The sequence below is a fragment of the Zea mays genome, chromosome 10 (genome assembly GCF_902167145.1).
Source record: "Zea mays cultivar B73 chromosome 10, Zm-B73-REFERENCE-NAM-5.0, whole genome shotgun sequence".
In the NCBI taxonomy this organism is placed as follows: Eukaryota; Viridiplantae; Streptophyta; class Magnoliopsida; order Poales; family Poaceae; genus Zea; species Zea mays.
In genome coordinates this window covers 128037549-128055354 of record NC_050105.1, presented here as the reverse complement: position 1 = coordinate 128055354, position 17806 = coordinate 128037549, and the positions used below count along the sequence as shown (strand labels likewise).

General features: G+C 47.4%; 4 protein-coding genes across 8 annotated transcripts; 1 reads left to right on the top strand and 3 right to left on the bottom strand.

Annotated features, from left to right (window-relative positions):
• Positions 1 to 4010: 4010 nt before the first annotated feature.
• On the bottom strand, positions 4011 to 7444 carry LOC103641767 (uncharacterized). Of its 4 annotated transcripts, XM_020545964.2 has the most exons (4): positions 6820 to 7444; positions 5468 to 6714; positions 4420 to 5392; positions 4011 to 4341 (listed from the first exon to the last, which is right to left on the bottom strand). In XM_020545964.2, the coding sequence occupies exons 1-2, from the start codon at positions 7323 to 7325 to the stop codon at positions 5931 to 5933; spliced, it is 1290 nt and encodes a 429-aa protein (XP_020401553.1). In that variant the 5' UTR covers positions 7326 to 7444; the 3' UTR covers positions 4011 to 4341; positions 4420 to 5392; positions 5468 to 5930. The 4 variants fall into 4 exon arrangements, with proteins under 4 accessions (XP_020401553.1, XP_035819087.1, XP_035819088.1 ...); XM_035963194.1 differs by having other exon boundaries at positions 5468 to 7266; XM_035963195.1 differs by having other exon boundaries at positions 4011 to 4324; positions 5468 to 7266.
• A 437-nt stretch (positions 7445 to 7881) lies between these two features.
• LOC100193538 (Cellulase (glycosyl hydrolase family 5) protein) lies at positions 7882 to 12514 on the bottom strand. The gene is made up of 4 exons (NM_001138649.1): positions 12067 to 12514; positions 9628 to 9875; positions 9016 to 9536; positions 7882 to 8632 (listed from the first exon to the last, which is right to left on the bottom strand). Exons 1-4 carry the CDS (start codon positions 12469 to 12471, stop codon positions 8139 to 8141), a joined length of 1668 nt encoding a protein of 555 aa, NP_001132121.1. The 5' UTR covers positions 12472 to 12514; the 3' UTR covers positions 7882 to 8138.
• Positions 12096 to 14930, top strand: LOC103641766 (pentatricopeptide repeat-containing protein At1g08070, chloroplastic). The gene has a single exon (XM_008665099.4). It carries the CDS (start codon positions 12645 to 12647, stop codon positions 14727 to 14729), a length of 2085 nt encoding a protein of 694 aa, XP_008663321.1. The 5' UTR covers positions 12096 to 12644; the 3' UTR covers positions 14730 to 14930.
• On the bottom strand, positions 14916 to 17564 carry LOC100283472 (uncharacterized). Of its 2 annotated transcripts, none has more exons than XM_008663756.3 (5): positions 17161 to 17564; positions 16674 to 16771; positions 16216 to 16497; positions 15406 to 15475; positions 14916 to 15327 (listed from the first exon to the last, which is right to left on the bottom strand). In XM_008663756.3, exons 1-5 carry the CDS (start codon positions 17469 to 17471, stop codon positions 15261 to 15263), a joined length of 828 nt encoding a protein of 275 aa, XP_008661978.1. In that variant the 5' UTR covers positions 17472 to 17564; the 3' UTR covers positions 14916 to 15260. The 2 variants fall into 2 exon arrangements, with proteins under 2 accessions (XP_008661978.1, NP_001358870.1); NM_001371941.1 differs by having other exon boundaries at positions 14920 to 15324.
• Between the last annotated feature and the right edge of the window lie 242 nt (positions 17565 to 17806).

Here is a 17806-nt window from a genome sequence, read left to right as displayed (position 1 = left end):
GGGGAAGTATCAAGGATTCAGGGATAAAGGACTCACCAGTAATCCCCTTCACCAGGAGTTCTAGTCCTCCTAGGACAGGTCGGTCCCCGGCCCATGCTGGATCCTGCCAATGTCATTTGAGCCGGTGAACCAACAGCACAGACGCGGCCTCCTCTGCAGCGACATGATCCAGCGCTTCAGGAAATCGCCGACCACGTGCATCGAGGTTAGGCCACCGGCTGCCAAGGCCTTGATCCTGTCCAACACAGGCAGGAACTCTAGCATGAGGGACGGCTTGGCCCTCCATTGCTTCCGGTCGAGTCTTGGCCCGTCGCTCGGCAGCGCGAGGCGGTCGTTGGCCTCGGCGCTGATGATCACCCAGTCAGCGCGCCAGTTTTCCCACCTCATGCCGCCGGGGGAGGAGATGTAGGCACCGGCCGAATCCGGCCTCATCTGGAAGTAGTAGGCGCCGAGGTGGTCCTTAGCCTTCCCAGACTTCACCAACACGAAGAAATGGCGGAAGAGGGAGGTGCAGGGGGCCACCCCCACGAACATCTCACAGAGGTGGGTGAAGATGGCCGCTTGGAGGATGGAGTGGGGCGTGAGGTGCTGAAGCTAGAGCCCAAGCTCCTCCAACAGCAGCAGAAAGAAGGGCGAGATCAGCAGTGCCAACCCGCAGGAGATGTAGGAAACGAACAAGATGAACTCCCCGGCGGTGAGGCCGCCGAGGGGGATGGCGTCGGGACGGACTCTTCCGGCAAGCCCCGGCGTGGTCCACCCGAGCAGGCCGTGCACCAGGTTGAGCGCCGCCTCGGTCTGGAAACGGTCGGGAAGGCCAAGCGAAGTCATGGCGACGGAGGCGGTGCGGGTGTGGAGCAGGAGAGCGCGAATGCAAAGGGGCGTAGAGTGCTCGAAGGCGAAAGGGCGCAACGATTGGGAGAGAATGAGAAAGCGTAACTGCTGCACGCGGGGTGAATCCCTTTTTCAAGAAAACTCTCCTGCTCACGCCCCGAGGCGCTGCAGGAAATCCCGCCCGACGAGCACCTAGCGCCCACGCGGTCCAGTCTCTGACACGGGGGCCCGGACCCACAAGTCATGCGGCTGGTGTGCCGGTCTCCAAGTGCGGAAGAAGCGAACTGTCACGCGGGGAGCGAACCGCCGCACACGATCGCACACCGCCTCGGGGCCGCTGCGGAGAGATATTCATTAACCAAGGCAGCGACAACGAGGTGCCCCGCGCGTGGCTTGATGGAACCGCCAGACGTGGGGCCGTGGGTCAGTCAGCCGCGGGGGCAGATGTGGCAGTTGACGTGACCGAAGGCAGACTGACAATGCATGCGTCACCGGACGTGCTGAGTTAATGCGGCGCGTCAGCTGGCATGCTAAGATGGTGCCCCAATCACCGGTCATGCCATGTTGACGCGAAGTAAAAGTTTTGGCCCCACCTGTAGGCTCGCATCCTCCCCTAAGGTGGGCCCAGGGGCCACTGTCGGTACCCTAAAACTAGGGTACCCCTTACTACTGTATAAAGACACAGTGCCCACGCGGCTATCACTTAGTCGCGTGGTGAAAGTGCTGTGTGTGGGACCAGACCATGACTTGCCCCAGTCCTGGGCGGCTACTCTGGGTCCACAGCGGCGCCCGACTCCACCACATGGGCGGGTCCGAAGCCGCCACATGTCCAGAGAAGGTGATATACTCCAAGGCGTCAACAGTGGTCCGGACCCCCACGGGAGAGCGTCGGACCCCCGGATATACAGTCCGGACCCCCAAGGTTGGTCCCGGGCCTCCACGTGTGCAAGCCGGACCCCTGGAATGGGATCCGGACCCCCCCCCCCCCCCCGTATGGGGTCCGGGCCGCCCACAGTGGGGTCCCAAGGTCCCAGGACGGAACATACACGGGCCTTGAACAGGACCCAGGCAGAGGTTCGGTACCGACACGTGTCCAGGCCCAGTCTGGTGCGGACCTGTCCGCATGCGCTTCTGCTCCCCGCCCAGGCGGAGACCCGATGCTGCCACGTGGCCTACTGCGTGTGACGTAAGCCAACGAGCGGAGCCTGACGTAAGGCCTCCGGGTTACGCGGCCCCTGCATTTATTGCGGATAAGGCGCGCCGCCTGTCCATCCCGCTGACAGGCGATGTGCCGCCTCGGCATTTAATGAGACCTGTCCATTCCGCTGGCAGGCGGCGACCTGTCTACTGGCAGGCGACGACCTGTCCATTCCACAAGCGGCGTGCCTGTCCATTCCGCTGGCAGGCAGCACGCCCATACTGCCGCGTGCACTGCGCTCATCATCACTCGTACGTTACCAAGGAAGCTACCGTTGCATATCAATACTGTGCGGGCTGCAGACATCAAGGAGCCAGAAGATTGCTCAGGTGTCACCTGTATTAGTTACTCCATGTATTTCTTTCATTCTGTTCCTGGGCCCACATGTCGGGGCTCAGCATCCTTGTATGTGCCTCCCTTGAGCTATAAAAGGGAAGGCATGCGACGTTACAAGGCAAGTCACTCAGACTCACTTAGACCCTCGGGAAGTTCTCCAAGCTCTCGAGCATCAGCAATACCACACACAGTGGAGTAGGGTTTTACGCTCCGGTGGCCTAAACCACTCTAAAACCTCGTGTCCTCGTGTGTTCATCCACCAATCCACGTAACAGGCAAACCGCTAAGACCCCTTCTCATCTTAGGATTTAGGGCGGGTGCGTTCCGCCACCGGGCCGGGGATTTCCTCTCCGACAAGCACGTCCACCTTATGACTGTTTCCATCAAAAGAGCAAACCACCGCCTTACTGATTAACTCATCTCTACGACAACGGATCAATCCGGTCATCGAGATAGCACAGACAGCTCTTGCAGGCCGTGCCCGAGGATCACCGGGATAGCGAGCTTCCATGACCTGGCCTCCCTGGACAGCTTGGAGGTAAGATTTCCTTGACTGGAATGATGAACTAGGGGGTGCCTGCCCAGGATGCCTTTCCTGCCCCTTTTGAAGAGAGCCGAGGTGAGGTTTCTGCTGCTGGTAGCTCGAGGAGATAATACTGTCCCTCTGGAGTGAATGCTTGAGTGACCCAGGTAGATCTCGAATTGAATGGGATCTCCCATGGAAGATATTGCGAGGACATGACCTAGCCCTATGACCTGCTTGTAGACATTGCCAGCAACGAACAGGAGCCAAACAAAGATAGGCATAGTGATCTGTCGCCAGACAGTTGAAGCATTTGCCTCTGAGCTGTTTGTTGAAAAAATCGGTGCCCTTCATCTCACTTTGCTGCTTGAAAGGGATATCCCCATGAAAATCTAAGCTTTTTGGCCACCAGAATTTAGGCTTCACAATAGACTAACCTTCATCCTCTATTGCTAGGCGTCAGTCTTCCCATCCCGTCGCACGACCTAAGGATAAGGCTGCGCAACCTGTCACCTTTATCTTTTTTTACTTTGTCTTTTTTTGCTGTATCTTTTTAGGTCAACCCTCTCCTCCCAATTTTTTTGTCTTTTTTTACTGTATCTTTTTAGGTCAATCCTCTCCTCCCAATTTTTTTAAAAGCTGATTCAGATTCACGCTTCACACCAGGATTGTCATTTGCGTTACCTGGGGTGTATGTAACACGCTCTTGTCCTGTGGGCTTGACGTTTTTTTGGGGCAATTGTGCCAGTGCCCCTACTTTGGTATCTAACTGCAGATTTGACCTTCTTTTTTAGAGTTTGTGCAATTGCCCTTCATTTTTCAAAATAAAACTGCCATTTGCCCCAAATCCGTTAACACCACTTAACACCGTTAAGTGGTAAAGAAAAAAAGACATTTATACCCTTACACTGTTAACACCAGTTAAGCAACTTTCATTAGCACACGTACGTATTATTTCAGTTTTAATCAGCACACGTATTCAAATCTGTACAAAAAAATAAATCTGGAATTTTTTGCCGCACAAAAATTGTTTTCAACAGCAAAAAAATTCAACAGCAAACAAAAATTTGAATCTGCAATTTTCAGCAGCACAAAAATCCTGTAATTATCAGCAGCACAACATTCCAGCAGCACAAAAAAATTCAGCAGCACATGATTTCAGTAGCATTAATGTCATTCCAAAACACGATTTCAGCAGCACTAATGTCATACCAAAATTCAGCACTAATGTCAGCAACACTAATGTTTACATGGCAAAACACAACACTTCACAAGTTTTCATGGCGTTTTTACATAGCAAATAGATCACTTTCAAAGACCAAACCATTCAGCAATCCTCCCTCTTCCTCTTCTTCCTCCCCCTCCTCTTCCTCGTCCTCTTCCCCTACCTCTACCTCTTGTAGTAGTTGGTTCTCCTCCACCATTAGCAGTATCAGCTACAGCAGCAGTTGCACTTCATATCAAAATAGAGAACTGTGTTAATAAATACGAAGGTGACCAACCAAGAAATAAACATCAATGTATGACTTACTTGGATGTAGATGCAAAAGCATTGGGATCATTTGATGACAGCCTCATCTTCTTTTGACTAGCCGTAGGACCACCTTGACAATACTTAGCAGTATGGCCTAATTCATGACATTCAGGACACTCTCTTTTCTTCTTCTTGCCTGGCTCCCCGGATGCCTTTATCCTGGCTACTCTTGGCCTTCCTGGTTTTCTTCTTAACTTAGGCTTCTTAATTTTATAGCCTAAATCCACCCGTGACCAAAGATGCTTCGATGTCATCGGAGGGAAAACACCTTCATATGCTTTTCTAAACATCTCCACTGAGTAAAACTCATGGACATAATCATCCATCTCCAAATCCCTACTGTGTGTTGCAATGAAAGCTAGAGCATGACTGCATGGTTTTCCAGTCACTTGCCAAGATCTACAACTACATGCCATTTGTTCTAAACTAACTGAGTGTCTAATGGTGGAAAAAGTCACTTCAGCTGTGCCATCTCCACATCTTAACACCTCATGATCCTTGATTGCCTTGCTATGATCATTGAGAGTACTAATAATAGATGGGATTATCCTACCCTTCATTTCCCTACCAATTTTGCGTCTCAAATCAAATTTGCTAATAATCATCTGTCTTATTTTATCAAGCATGTCAACAATATGAAATGATTTGGTTTTGGATACCCAACTATTGAAAGATTCAGAAAGGTTGTTATTGATGTAATCTACCTTGCAACCATCTCCAAATTTGCTTCTGGACCACACATATGGATGATTTTCATCTAGCCAGGCTATCGCATTAGGACTCTTCTCCTCTATCTTTCTCATGTGGTAGTCGAACTTGTCACTTGTACAAGCCTTAGCAGCTGCCCACATATTCTGAGAAAACAAAGGGCCAAAATACTTCTTCTTCATATTCTTCCATAGATGTCTCATACACTCTCTGTGTTCCACTCCTGGGTACACAACATCTACAGCAGCCCCTATCCCCTTGCCTGAAACATATTAAGTGTTAGCTTCATAAAACATTGTAGTAAACTGAAGTTACAAATGAATGAACTCAAATTTACCTGCATCTGTACTAATAACCAATCCCATAGGAGTACCAATTGATTGCTTCAAGTTTTGGACAAACCATGTCCAACTTTCAATCGATTCTGTCTCAATCACTCCAAAAGCCACTGGAAAAAGCCAGTTATGGCCGTCCACTGCAACAGCAGCTGCTAGTTGCCCTCTTGATCTTCCTGTCAAGTGAGTGGAATCCATAGCAATGTACGGTCTACATCCTTGTAAAAATCCATCAATACATGGTTTCAAAGCAACAAAGAATCTTTTAAAACACATGTCTCCCTTATGATCTTCTGTATCTAACTCAACAACACTGCCAGGCATTGCTCTACAAAGCTCATCTCTATATGTAGGAAGTAAGTCATAGCTATCATCCCATGCTCCATATATCATGTCAAGAGCCTTCTCTTTACCTCTAAAAACTCTATCGTATGGGATATCCATCTTGTACTTCTTTAGAAGTTCCTACTGCAACATTTTAGGCCCAAGTGTAGGTGTCTCCCTTAACCAATCAACTATTCTTTCGGCTACCCATGTAGGTGTCTCATAAGCATAATCATGTAAAATAGCATGATGAGTTACTGCAGACTTGCATGCATCCACATCTGGGAACATCACATCCTTATCAATACAAGGATTATCCACATCATATGCAAAGGTAGGGATATCATCATCTTCATCTTCATCCAATATTTCAGCATCAGGATCATATTCAGAGTCAGAAAAATCAAGATCAGAGTCGGAGGATGCGGCTAAATCACTATCATAGCTGCTATCACTTAGTGCCTTCAGTGATTCCGTGTCAGAGTCATCATGTGCAACTCTCCTCTTTGATCTTAACGGGTCACTGATGTTTAATGTAGGCTCCCCATTTACCACTCTACTCCTCACTTTTGGGTGGAACCTACGTTTTGTAGGTGAAAACAACAAAGGTCCCTCAAAATCATGAACCTCCCCTTCAATACGCACTACTCCCTTTTGCATATTGACTTCAAACCATTGTAACAAGTCCTCGTCAGTTTTTATCTCTACGAAATCATCATCCAAACAACGCCACAACTTTAAATATTGCTTAGAACCCCATATGAATGTCTCACCTATAAAGTCTACCAATTGTAATAGACTAAATTTGGTGTCAACAGCAAGTGGTCTTAATGTTCTACGTGGGTAATATCTCTTTGGCTCCCCATCCGGCGTGGCAAAATATGAGCGAATTGTGACAACAAGTTTCAATTTAATGCAAAATGTCCTACAACACAAGATAAGGCAGTGACAAACTGACAATTCATATAGGGAATGTTAGCTGTAGCCTAAGTACAAATGCTATTCACTGTGAACAAACTAGAATACTTACCGAGGGATCCCTTTGTTCCTCTGCTCACCTCCATTACTGAGAACCATCATGGAGTGTTCGCTGCTCATTGAGCCGCCACGGACCAGAGAGTCATCATTGGGAGGGCACTGAGCGTGGCCTGTTACACCATGTATCGCCGCACCGCTAGGTCCCAGGCTTCGAGCATCGCTTGTGGAGAAGATACACTCGGAGCCGCAGCCCAGGGATTCCTCGCCGCCGGCGCGTGGAGGCCTCGCCGCGTCGCCAGGAAGGGAGGAGCTGCCGTCCATGGATTCCTCGCCGTTGTCCAGGGATTCCTTGCCGCCGGCCATGGAGGGATCGCCGCCGACCTTGGAGGGACCGCCAGCCATGGAGGGATCGCCGGCCATGGAGTACACGCCGCCACAAACTAGGGTTCGTGGCCTGTCACTCACGTCGAGCGGTGGAGAGATGGGGAACAGTGGTGGAGAGATGGGAATCGGCCCAGCCTGGAGTCTGCAAGTGCCAATACATATCCTCAAGGGCATTTGGGTCTTTTACACATCTGTTTTATTAGCATGATTACTGATTAATTAATAAGAAATGGATAAAACTGGCGCCGTCAAAAAAAGAGGGCAGACGGCAGCTTTGTAAAAAGAAATGAAGGGCAATTGCACAAACTCTAAAAAAGGAGGTCAAATCTGCAGTTAGATACCAAAGTAAGGGCACTGGCACAATTGTCCCTTTTTTTTATCACACAATCTGTGGATTTGTATGAGCGAGATTGGCTCTGTAACTTAATGCGAAGCGCAAGAGTTTTTAAATGGCCAGAACTCAATCTTGCCACAGCGATGAATCAGATCGCCAAAACTCGGTCTAGAAAGCGATGAATTTGCAAAAAAAAACTAAAAAAACTAAAAAGAAAAACTAAGAGGAACTAGGTAACACTTTATTAACAAGAACAGAATAGGCATCCAAATTCGTCTTGCGTACATGCAAATGGTGGATATCTCAGTTTCCTTCAACTCTCAAAGATCTCATACACGCAACATACATGAAAATGGTGGATATACAATCTTGGTGCTGCCAAAAACAGCAGCTTTTCGAACAATTTCTCTTCTAGATATACAAACCAAATTACAGAGCTACATACTCAGCCTTGACGGCCACAGACGCCAACACCAAGTAAGAAGCAGCTTACTTCCTTCCAAAGCACAATAGATTATTCATACTGTACATTAAAAACCAAATGCAACGCTACAGTACCCAGCTGCCTACAGCAACCCTGCAGATTTTTCACGTAATTCTCGCTCGTATTCCTCTTTGGTCACACCACATGGAAATGAGCAGCTTTCAGACTCTCAAGAACTAAGGGATGTCGGAGGCCAGGGGCCAAGTGACGGCAACTGCAAGATGGAGTCGCCTCCAGGTATGTCTCTGCTGCTTAAGATCACTTTGAACCACTGACTCTCAGGGTCACAGGTCGGATCGACGCTTAGGCACTTGCACTGATTTGTTCTGATGGCACCGTCAGGACTGGCTTCCAAGCACACCCTGGTTCCATTTTTCGCGAGCTCAGCCGAGACATGCATCTTTGAATCCGATATCAGGTGCCACTTCGAACTTGGTTTGCTGCAATCGGTGCCGAGCTTCGCATTCTTGCCTACCGACTGCGCCTGAAGGCATTGCCCTGTGCTTTTCACTACCAGCTCGTACGCTGAGGTGTAGTTCCAGGCGTTTGATTCGTCGCATGGACCCAACTCAAGTAACTTGGAAGACCTGGCCAAGACGCAGAGCCCACTTTGGGGATGGAATATTATGTAGTATGGCTGTTGAGTGTTTGGAAGACCAGGACCTAGCATATAAATATGCATTCGTTATGAACTGGCGGAAGAAAATCCAGTAAGCACTGCAATGATCGAAAAGTAGTGAAGTTTTATTTTCCGTAAAGTTCAGATTTGCTTAAATTTTACTGTCCTGTTTATATACAACCAGCTTCTACAGGTTAAATCTATATGTAATGCTGCTGAATGAATCAAAGCTCGAAAGTTTCATATATGTGCAGTTAAGCTCTTGAAAAGAACTGAAAATTCAATAATAATATGTACGCAAAGTATTACTTTCAGCATACTTCGATCATAAAAAATGTGTAATAAACAACAAGATTTTGACATGTTTTTAGCTTTGGTTCTCGTAATGTTGAAGAACACTATTAATTAGACAAATGAAGTGCCAAACCTTGGAATGCTGATTGCAGAGAATTGATCCTTTTAATGAAGCTAGGATTTCTAGCTGTACACCAGTCCCATGTCAGCAATCCGTATGATTCATCATAAGCTAAAATACCCTCTCTGATATAGTAACTCCCTTGCAGAGCCCAAATTGCCCAGTCCAGATCCATTTCGGCTGCCACACTTAAGAAGCAGGTAAGATAGCGATTGTCACCAATATGTGTGCCTGACATATCAAATCCAAACTCAGAGAAAAACAACGGCCAGCCATGTTGAAGTAGGAATAATCCTTTAGCCCATATGAAATCAACAACCATCCCACAAACATCGTTCTGGTTCTGAGTTTCCCAATTGCCACCATCTGAGAAGCCATACCAATGTTGCTCATAAACTAACTTTCCAGAAAATGATAGCCTAACTTTTTCTTTGAACAAGAAGCTGAGAGTGTTGTCAAAATCCAGGCCCGACAAAATAACCAGGACATTAGGGTTTGCAGCATGTACAGCTTCAGCACCCAGCTGCATGTACCTAAGATGGAATTGAAATTGTAAATAAGGTTGTTGATACCAAGAGTCACATGAAAAATGCCATTTTCCATCACAACAACATGCCCACATACCTGTACCACAAACTAACATTTTGTTTCGGTCCTCGAAGCTCATTCCGCAAGCTCATGCCAACAACATATTTCGTGTTGTTAAACATAGTCGCCATTGCACTGAGGCCTTTCAACCATTCATTGGGGTCGAAGTACACATCTCCGAAGAAGCCGTTGCCATCAGTTCTGCTGCAGCACCATCCTGGAGTGGTCATTTGGTTGTCAAGTATGACCATAATACCCTTTCTGGCTAATGATGACACCACTTCCTATGGTTAATGAATTCAACTAATGTCAGAAGGATTAAATTATCATAATTCATTTATCCATTGCTAAGTTAATAACATTTTTTAGTTTAACTTGATTTCTAGTCTAGTATTCTGTCCATGTCACAACAACAATACACCAGTTGGCAATTTGGTATCTTTTATAGTCATCATAACAAAACCTACAAAGCAATACCTGTTCTAGCTAGAACTTTGATACTTGTAAGGCACCCTCACACTGGACCATTGGTTTGGTGAGTAGTAGGTATGCTGTCTGTGTTGAAACTAAGGGGGTGTTTGGTTTGCCCCTGCTAAAATTTAGCCCCTATCACATCGAATGTTTGAACCTCCGTTCGGGGTATTAAATGTAGTCGGATTATAAAACTAATTTCTCAGCCGAAGATTAAAAGACGAGATGAATCTAGTCCAGTTGGTTGGGTCTATATTTCATACTCCTATTTAAAAGTCAAACGCTTGATGTGACCCGGGCTAAACTTTAGCAGGAGCAACCAAACACCCCCTAATTGGATAAGAACAGTTGAAGGAGAACTATTCCTTTCCTAGAACACACGATAGTAAGAGGAGAACCATTAAGCAACTATTCTTTGTGTTTCCTGAAATAGCAAAAATGACCAGATCTTTCCTGATTGGGATTGAGCCCTCAGTTTAAAAACCTTTTCCTAAGCTTCTTTGGTGAGCTCTTTGATGAAATTCTGTGCTTCAGTAGAAATAACAGATCTGCAGAGTTTGCACCTCTGACGCAAGTACAGTTTGTTTTAGTAAAATGAAATAGCATCAATGAAATCCTACGCATTCAAGTTTCCACTTGTTTGTAAAGTTTTGACTTGTTAAGAAATCTGTTTTAGCCAACAGCAGAGTTTGGAAGCAACTCCAACTTGTTTAAGTAAAAATCAAATAGCACTAATGAGATCCGAGGCATTCAAGTTTCCTTTTTTTGTAACGTTTGGACTTGTTAAGCAACCTGTTTTGGCCAAAAACAGCGAGTTGCTGGTTTAGCTATACTTCAACTGATCCATGACATAATCTTGCTTGAGAGAGTATAATAAAGGCAGTCACTTGTCCATTATTGTTAAATTCGACTTCATTTTGGTCATACAAGAGCAGCAATTCTGAATACTACTACTATGCTGAAAAAACAGTTTATTTGAGTTCTTTTCCTCAGTATAATTTTTGTAACTTTGACCAAGTGTACACAAAGTGCACTAACATGACAACACCTGCCGCATCCAATTAATTTCATCAAGTATTTTTATAGTGCATTTATCTGGCATTGTTGATACTATACATTTTTTTTACAAATTTGATCAAACCCAGATAAGTTTGACTTAACAAAAATCACTACTTGCCAATTCAAAGCCAAGAGAAAGAAGCTATATCCAATTATTTTCCTCGTTCTCACTTGGGCCAGCACCGGTCACATTAACAGTTACAGTGCTTTTGCAGGGCGGGAGCTGGTCGCCAGGGTTCGATCGCTGCTCCTACAATGCCTTCCAAAGAAGGCCAACTTAAGTAACCCTTATCTAAAAAACATCAACAGATCGGCACTAGAATCAATTAACCATAAAATGTGGACCATATGCATATGTTTGGAGGTTGGCTTCAAGGTTTTAATAGTGTGTTGAAACCAGTGTTTTTACTTGTAGCGGCGGTGTTGTGTTGGGCGCTCTCGATCGGTAGAAATAACATAGTTTTTAGAAAAAACTCTCTTTTGCAGGTTATCTATTTGGTCACACGGAATCTTTCAAGTTAGGTTATCCTTCAGCGAGAGGAGATGTGACCGTTGGTTGTGGAGGGATCATAACTCTTGATGTGGACGACCATAATATTTTTTTTTTCGGTCGCATAGGTGACAATCTAGTCTTCGGATTGATTGTCGCTAGCTTGGGGATGCTGCTATATTTATGTCTGTTTTTCTTTTTCCTGTTAGGTTGCCTATGTGCATTAGGCAGAGACTGACTGAAAGTATCAAGTCTTTGTATTATGTATCACTCTTGATAACCTTTTTATAAAGCTTCTTTTATGGAAAAAATCAACCGCGCTTGATTGGTAGTGGCACAAAATTAAAATTAGTCGAAAGAAGAAATAGAATCTCGATTAAACCAACAATCCTGGTTCTTGAGCAATAACTAAATACAAATTTGAGTGCTCCACTGAGCGGGAAAAAAACACGTACCCGGAACACGTCGATGAGGGGCAGGTCGAGGAGCGCGGGGTTGTTGACTCTGACGCCGGCGACGGACTCCAGCATGCCTAGGCGCTCCAGCGACCACCGCAGCGGCAGCGAAGCTAGCGTGGCGTTGGTGACGAGGTAGGTCGGCCAGGTGAGCCTGACGCAGTTGAACCCCATCGCTGCCACGCGCGCTGCGATGTCCGACACGGGGCGCCGCGCCAGGCCCTCCGCGGCTGCGGGCTCCAGGTGCGAAGCCCAGTTCGCGCACGCCAGCTTCACGCGCCGCCCATCCACACCTACAATCCACCGCGACGCCGTCGAGAGCGGCAGCGCCAGGAGCGAGGCCGCTGCCGTGAGCGCGGGTAGGAGGAGAAGGGCGAGGAGGAGTGGAGAGGTGGAGGCCGCCATGGTGATTAGTTGTTGTGCGGAGACGCCGGAGACTAGAGGCGGATCCGGAATTTAAATGGAGGACAGGTATCTCTATCGTGTGGGCCCAGATATCAGTGTCTCACGCAGAGGCAGAGACCACTTGGATAATAATAACCAACGATAAGCAGTTAAACCCAAGCAAGGCATCTCGAATGGCCACCGCCGTCCCCACGGCGGCTCTCCCCACACCGGGCCGCGCCGGGCCGGCGCCGCCACGTGCTCCACTCCGCGCAGATCCTAGCTACTTGCCACAGCTCCACGCGGCACTAATCAAGTCCGGAGAGCTCACCGGGTCGGCCAAATCCTTCCACTCCCTCCTCGAGGCGGCCGCGGCCTCTCCGACGCTGCTCCCCTACGCGGTCAGCCTGTTCCGCTTGGGCCCGCGGCCGCCCCTTTCGACGCCGTGCTACAACGTCCTTATGCGAGCTTTCCTTCACGCGGGCCACCCGGAGGACGCCCTGCACCTGTTCATCGAAATGCTCCACGCGGCTTCGGCCTGCCCCGCTGATCAGCACACCGCCGCCTGTGCCCTCAAGTCGTGCTCCAGGATGTGCGCCCTGGACGTAGGGCGCGGCGTCCAGGCGTACGCCGTCAAGCGTGGGCTCGTGGCCGATCGGTTCGTTCTGAGCAGCTTGATTCATATGTACGCGAGCTGTGGCGACGTTGCGGCGGCACGGCTTGTGTTCGACGCGGCGGAGGAGAGTGGCGTGGTGATGTGGAACGCGATCGTCGCGGCGTACTTGAAGAACGGAGATTGGATGGAGGTGGTGGAGATGTTTAAGGGCATGCTTGAGGTTGGTGTGGCCTTTGATGAGGTCACATTGGTGAGTGTGGTCACGGCATGCGGAAGGATAGGTGACGCGAAGCTTGGCAAGTGGGTTGCTGGACATGTGGACGAGGAGGGGCTGGCGAGGAACCCGAAATTGGTGACCGCACTGATGGACATGTATGCCAAGTGCGGAGAGATTGGTAAGGCACGGAGGCTGTTCGATGGGATGCAGTCCAGGGATGTGGTTGCTTGGAGCGCAATGATCTCAGGCTACACGCAGGCAGATCAATGCCGAGAGGCGCTCGGTCTTTTCAGTGAGATGCAGCTTGCAAGAGTTGAGCCGAACGATGTGACCATGGTAAGCGTGCTCTCTGCCTGTGCTGTCCTGGGTGCACTTGAGACAGGGAAGTGGGTGCATTCCTACGTAAGAAGGAAGCGCCTATCTCTGACAACTATTCTCGGCACTGCACTGGTGGACTTCTACGCGAAGTGTGGATGCATTGACGATGCGGTTGAAGCGTTTGAGTCAATGCCTGTGAAGAACTCGTGGACGTGGACAGCCTTGATAAAGGGCATGGCAACCAATGGGAGGGGCAGGGAAGCGTTGGAACTCTTCTCGTCAATGCGCGAGGCCGGGATCGAGCCCACAGACGTGACATTCATTGGTGTCCTCATGGCTTGCAGCCACAGCTGCCTGGTTGAAGAGGGCCGCCGGCATTTTGATAGCATGGCTCGGGACTATGGCATTAAGCCAAGGGTTGAGCACTATGGATGTATGGTGGATCTGTTGGGGCGGGCCGGTTTGGTAGATGAGGCGTACCAGTTTATCAGGACCATGCCCATCGAGCCAAACGCTGTTATCTGGAGGGCGCTACTGTCTTCCTGCGCAGTTCACAGAAATGTTGGGATCGGGGAAGAAGCACTGAAGCAGATCATCTCCTTGAACCCCAGTCACAGTGGTGATTACGTGCTCCTGTCAAACATATATGCATCGGCGGGACAGTGGAAGGACGCAGCGATGGTTCGAAAGGAAATGAAGGATAGAGGGATCGAGAAAACTCCAGGCTGCAGCCTCATTGAGCTGGACGGGGTTGTCTTCGAGTTCTTTGCCGAAGACAGCGACCACCCCGAGTTGAGGGAGATATACCAGAAAGTCGAGGAGATGATTGGCAGGATCAAGGTGGCTGGGTATGTCCCAAACACAGCTGATGTGAGGCTAGAGGTTGAAGAGCGTGAGAAGGAAGTATCCGTTTCCCATCACAGCGAGAAGCTGGCCATTGCGTTTGGCCTCATGAAGCTGGACCCTGGTGCAACAATTCGCTTGTCGAAGAATCTAAGGGTCTGCGCAGACTGCCACTCGGCCACAAAGTTGATTTCGAAGGTGTACGATAGGGAGATTGTTGTTCGAGACCGGAATATATTTCATCATTTTAAGGATGGTACTTGCTCCTGCAATGATTACTGGTGATACCAGTTTCCTGTATTTTTTGCTAAGGTCCAGTCTCTTTATTTCTGTTTTTTTTTAATTCAGCTGCGGCTTCATCAGGTTTTAGCTACAGTAGAAAGCAGTTTTCTGTCTGCAGATACTGCTCCAGCTGTAGCGAGTGCAACCGATGTTTTGGAACAGAAGTACATAAAAATCGGCAATCTAAAATATTCCTACCTAATATATCAGGACAGTCTTATTAATATTTCGAATGAGTTATCTTGGAATTTGGAGCTCTAGCTCCGTCTATGTTGTCCAATCATAGCACGTCCTAAACCCTAGCAAAAGACAACTGATAGTTGGCCCTCAAAGTTTTCCAAAAAAAAAAATGCAAGGTACGTGCAAATGTAGATGTATCACAGTTGACAGGCGTTAACCATAAGCATGCTAACACAAATCCAGTCATTGATTACCCAAATCTGAGGAAACACGACCCAATAATCAAATAGATAACGCTTCTTCTTCCCAACGAGACCAAATTCTTCATTTGAGTCTTGACAAATTGCGAATGTCTTACTGCTCCTTCTTGGGTTTTTTCTTCCTTGGCCCAGCTGCTTCTATTGACATTCGCTTTGTCCTGCTACAGTAGTTGAAAACCTTGCTTATATATGAGACAGCAGGCATTATTCATTTAATCGAGCGAAAGGTATGAAGATACCTTGAAGCAAGTTCCATTGATTCAGCATCATCCTTGTCAGCCGTATCATTGTCATCACCACCATCATCATCTGCGATACAAGGGAAAATTCATCGTTTAACAGCTGATCACGCCATGATTGAAAAAGAGACACTATCACAAATTCCAGAAGCAAGGAGTGAACTGCTGAACAGCATTAGATAGGTACACTCTCTGTTCTCAATTATAAGTCGCTTTAACTTTTTTTATATAGAGATTTTGCTATGTATCTAGACATATGTTACATCTAGATACATAGCGAAATTGATGTACCAAAAAAGTCAAAGCGACTTATAATGTGGAACAGAGGGAGTGCAATCTAATTACAAATGAACCCCACATCTGTGAAGTTGGATAAAACATGGACTGTAAACTTCAGTGTGCTAGGGGACATCCAATACATATGGCCCAACTGTACCAAAAGTGCAATCGTAAAACAAAATTTCTTATGCATAACTAACATCAAAGATGATCTTCTAAGCGTTGTTTAATGTGTACATATAGTGCACAAACAACCTTTTTTGGACATGGAATATTTCCATGAGTTTTTCTTGGACATGTTGGGGATGGTTATTTCTCAAGCTGGATTCAAGGATCCAAGGAACCCTTCACGTTACCAATACATTCCCAGTCCCAGAGTTTCATAAAACAAGAAGTCTAACAACTAAAATATTGAGCAAAAGTTACCTATGCAACAAACATTTCTAGCAAATGTGAATATGATATAAACTATTGATCATTACTAGCTTCAGGTATTGCCTATGTAGTTTAGTCTGACAAATTCACACATACCAGAACCACCTTCGTTCTTTGCTAAGTTGGGCTTTCCTGGTAATGACTCCCATCTGTCTTTCCCGTCATCGTCATCCCAGCGACTTCCAACAGGAGGCACCCAGAAATCTGGATCATCTGAATCAGCCATCTCTGGTTTAGGTTCTCTTGGCAAAGAAGTGCTGGCAACATTAGCTTTCTTCTTGTCCTTCTTGCTTGACTTGCTCTTCTTTGCCACTTCATTTGACTTCACAGGTTCTCCATCAGGCATCTCACCAGAAGCCATCCGGTCTTCTACCCTTTCTGTTACACGGGGATGGGCACATTAAATGGTTACATGTGTACAAACATTCTAGTGCAGGTTTTATGCAGCTGGTTGTATTGGTAGCATAATTCCAGGCAAGTTCTACTGGAATCTGCGTTTGATAATAATGAATTGTTCTCAAGCAATTCGTCTGGCATTAACAGATAACGTTTACCTAGCTTGTTAAGAAATCTCTTCCCGTTGATGTGCTTCCATATGTGATCCTCCAACTTGTTAATTGTATCCCCTGTAATCTTGCATACCAGCTTCGATCTTGTACAAAAAAAAACGTAGCTCGGTAGACGGTAATATATAAACCACCCAAAGCGCAATAGTAGTAAACTTATGATTCATCAAAAGGATGGACATCAACATTTTGTCACTAGTTTATCTCGGAATAAGATGTGGCGTCACCAGTCACCACAGCATCATGCCGAAATGCGTTTTGATCCAGAACTCTAAAATCATTTGAACTGCAGCGCACTAGCACTAATGCATAGCCAGTTTTGCACTAGCACTAACGGATATCCAATTGAACCCTCAGGCTCGCATCAGGGTAAGTGCTCGCGAACAAATTCGCATGAGCTACTGGTAGGCATAGGCACCAATACAGAACAGAATAGCAGCAGAAGGAGCAGAGGGGATCAGTAGTCAGTACGTACTTGTGCTCGGGGTGGGGCTTGAAGGCGTTGAGCGGCGGCTTCTTCTGCGCGACGGCGTGGTCAATGAGCGCGAGGCGGCAAGCGCGGGACCGCGCGTAGGCCTCCTTCTCCCGCTCCGGCAGCTCGTGCCCCGTCTCCGCGCACCGCCACCGCCCGCCGCCAGCGTCCTCCCAGGTTGGCTCCCCAAGAAGAAAGGCGCCCTCCTTCTCCCCACCTCCCTCGCTGCCGGGGGCGGAGCCCTGAGGACTCGAGACGTCCGTCTCATCCGCCATGGCGGCGGCGGCGGCGGCCGAGCCTTTCTTCTTCGCCATCAGGTTGTTCGCAACTGAGAGAGGCTGGAGAAGGCCAAGGTTATGGCCAGTAGGTAAAGGTTATTACAAAAATGAGACTGCCAACATCGTGTTTTTCACATTTGTTTGTCATTATTGGACTCGCTAATAGAGAGTTTGGTTTGAGGAATGAGTTAGGGGTGGTTGGTTACATGGACTAAAGATTAATCTCTAGTTTTTAGTCTCATTTAGTTCTTTTTTTGCCAAACACTAGGACTAAAATATGGACTAAAATGATTTAGTCTTTAGTCCTTCACATATGTGCTAAAAGGGACTAAATCATATTAATTTCATATTTATCCCTCATTTAGTTCAAT

Excerpts from the sequence above, each read along its gene's own strand:
- LOC100283472 (XM_008663756.3), bottom strand. The coding sequence starts at position 17,471 with ATGGCGAAGAAGAAAGGCTCGGCCGCCGCCGCCGCCGCCATGGCGGAT. Across the intron at positions 16,498-16,673 it reads GAGATTTCTTAACAAGCTAG|AAAGGGTAGAAGACCGGATG; the intron begins GTAAACGTTATC and ends CCCGTGTAACAG. Across the intron at positions 15,328-15,405 it reads TCAATGGAACTTGCTTCAAG|CAGGACAAAGCGAATGTCAA; the intron begins GTATCTTCATAC and ends CAACTACTGTAG.
- LOC103641766 (XM_008665099.4), top strand. The coding sequence starts at position 12,645 with ATGGCCACCGCCGTCCCCACGGCGGCTCTCCCCACACCGGGCCGCGCC.
- LOC100193538 (NM_001138649.1), bottom strand. The coding sequence starts at position 12,471 with ATGGCGGCCTCCACCTCTCCACTCCTCCTCGCCCTTCTCCTCCTACCC. Across the intron at positions 9,876-12,066 it reads CCCTCATCGACGTGTTCCGG|GAAGTGGTGTCATCATTAGC; the intron begins GTACGTGTTTTT and ends CATTAACCATAG. Across the intron at positions 8,633-9,015 it reads TCTGCAATCAGCATTCCAAG|GTCCTGGTCTTCCAAACACT; the intron begins GTTTGGCACTTC and ends TTTATATGCTAG.
- LOC103641767 (XM_035963194.1), bottom strand. The coding sequence starts at position 5,909 with ATGGATATCCCATACGATAGAGTTTTTAGAGGTAAAGAGAAGGCTCTT. Across the intron at positions 5,393-5,467 it reads GGTTATTAGTACAGATGCAG|GCAAGGGGATAGGGGCTGCT; the intron begins GTAAATTTGAGT and ends AATATGTTTCAG. Across the intron at positions 4,342-4,419 it reads GCTTTTGCATCTACATCCAA|TGCAACTGCTGCTGTAGCTG; the intron begins GTAAGTCATACA and ends TTTGATATGAAG.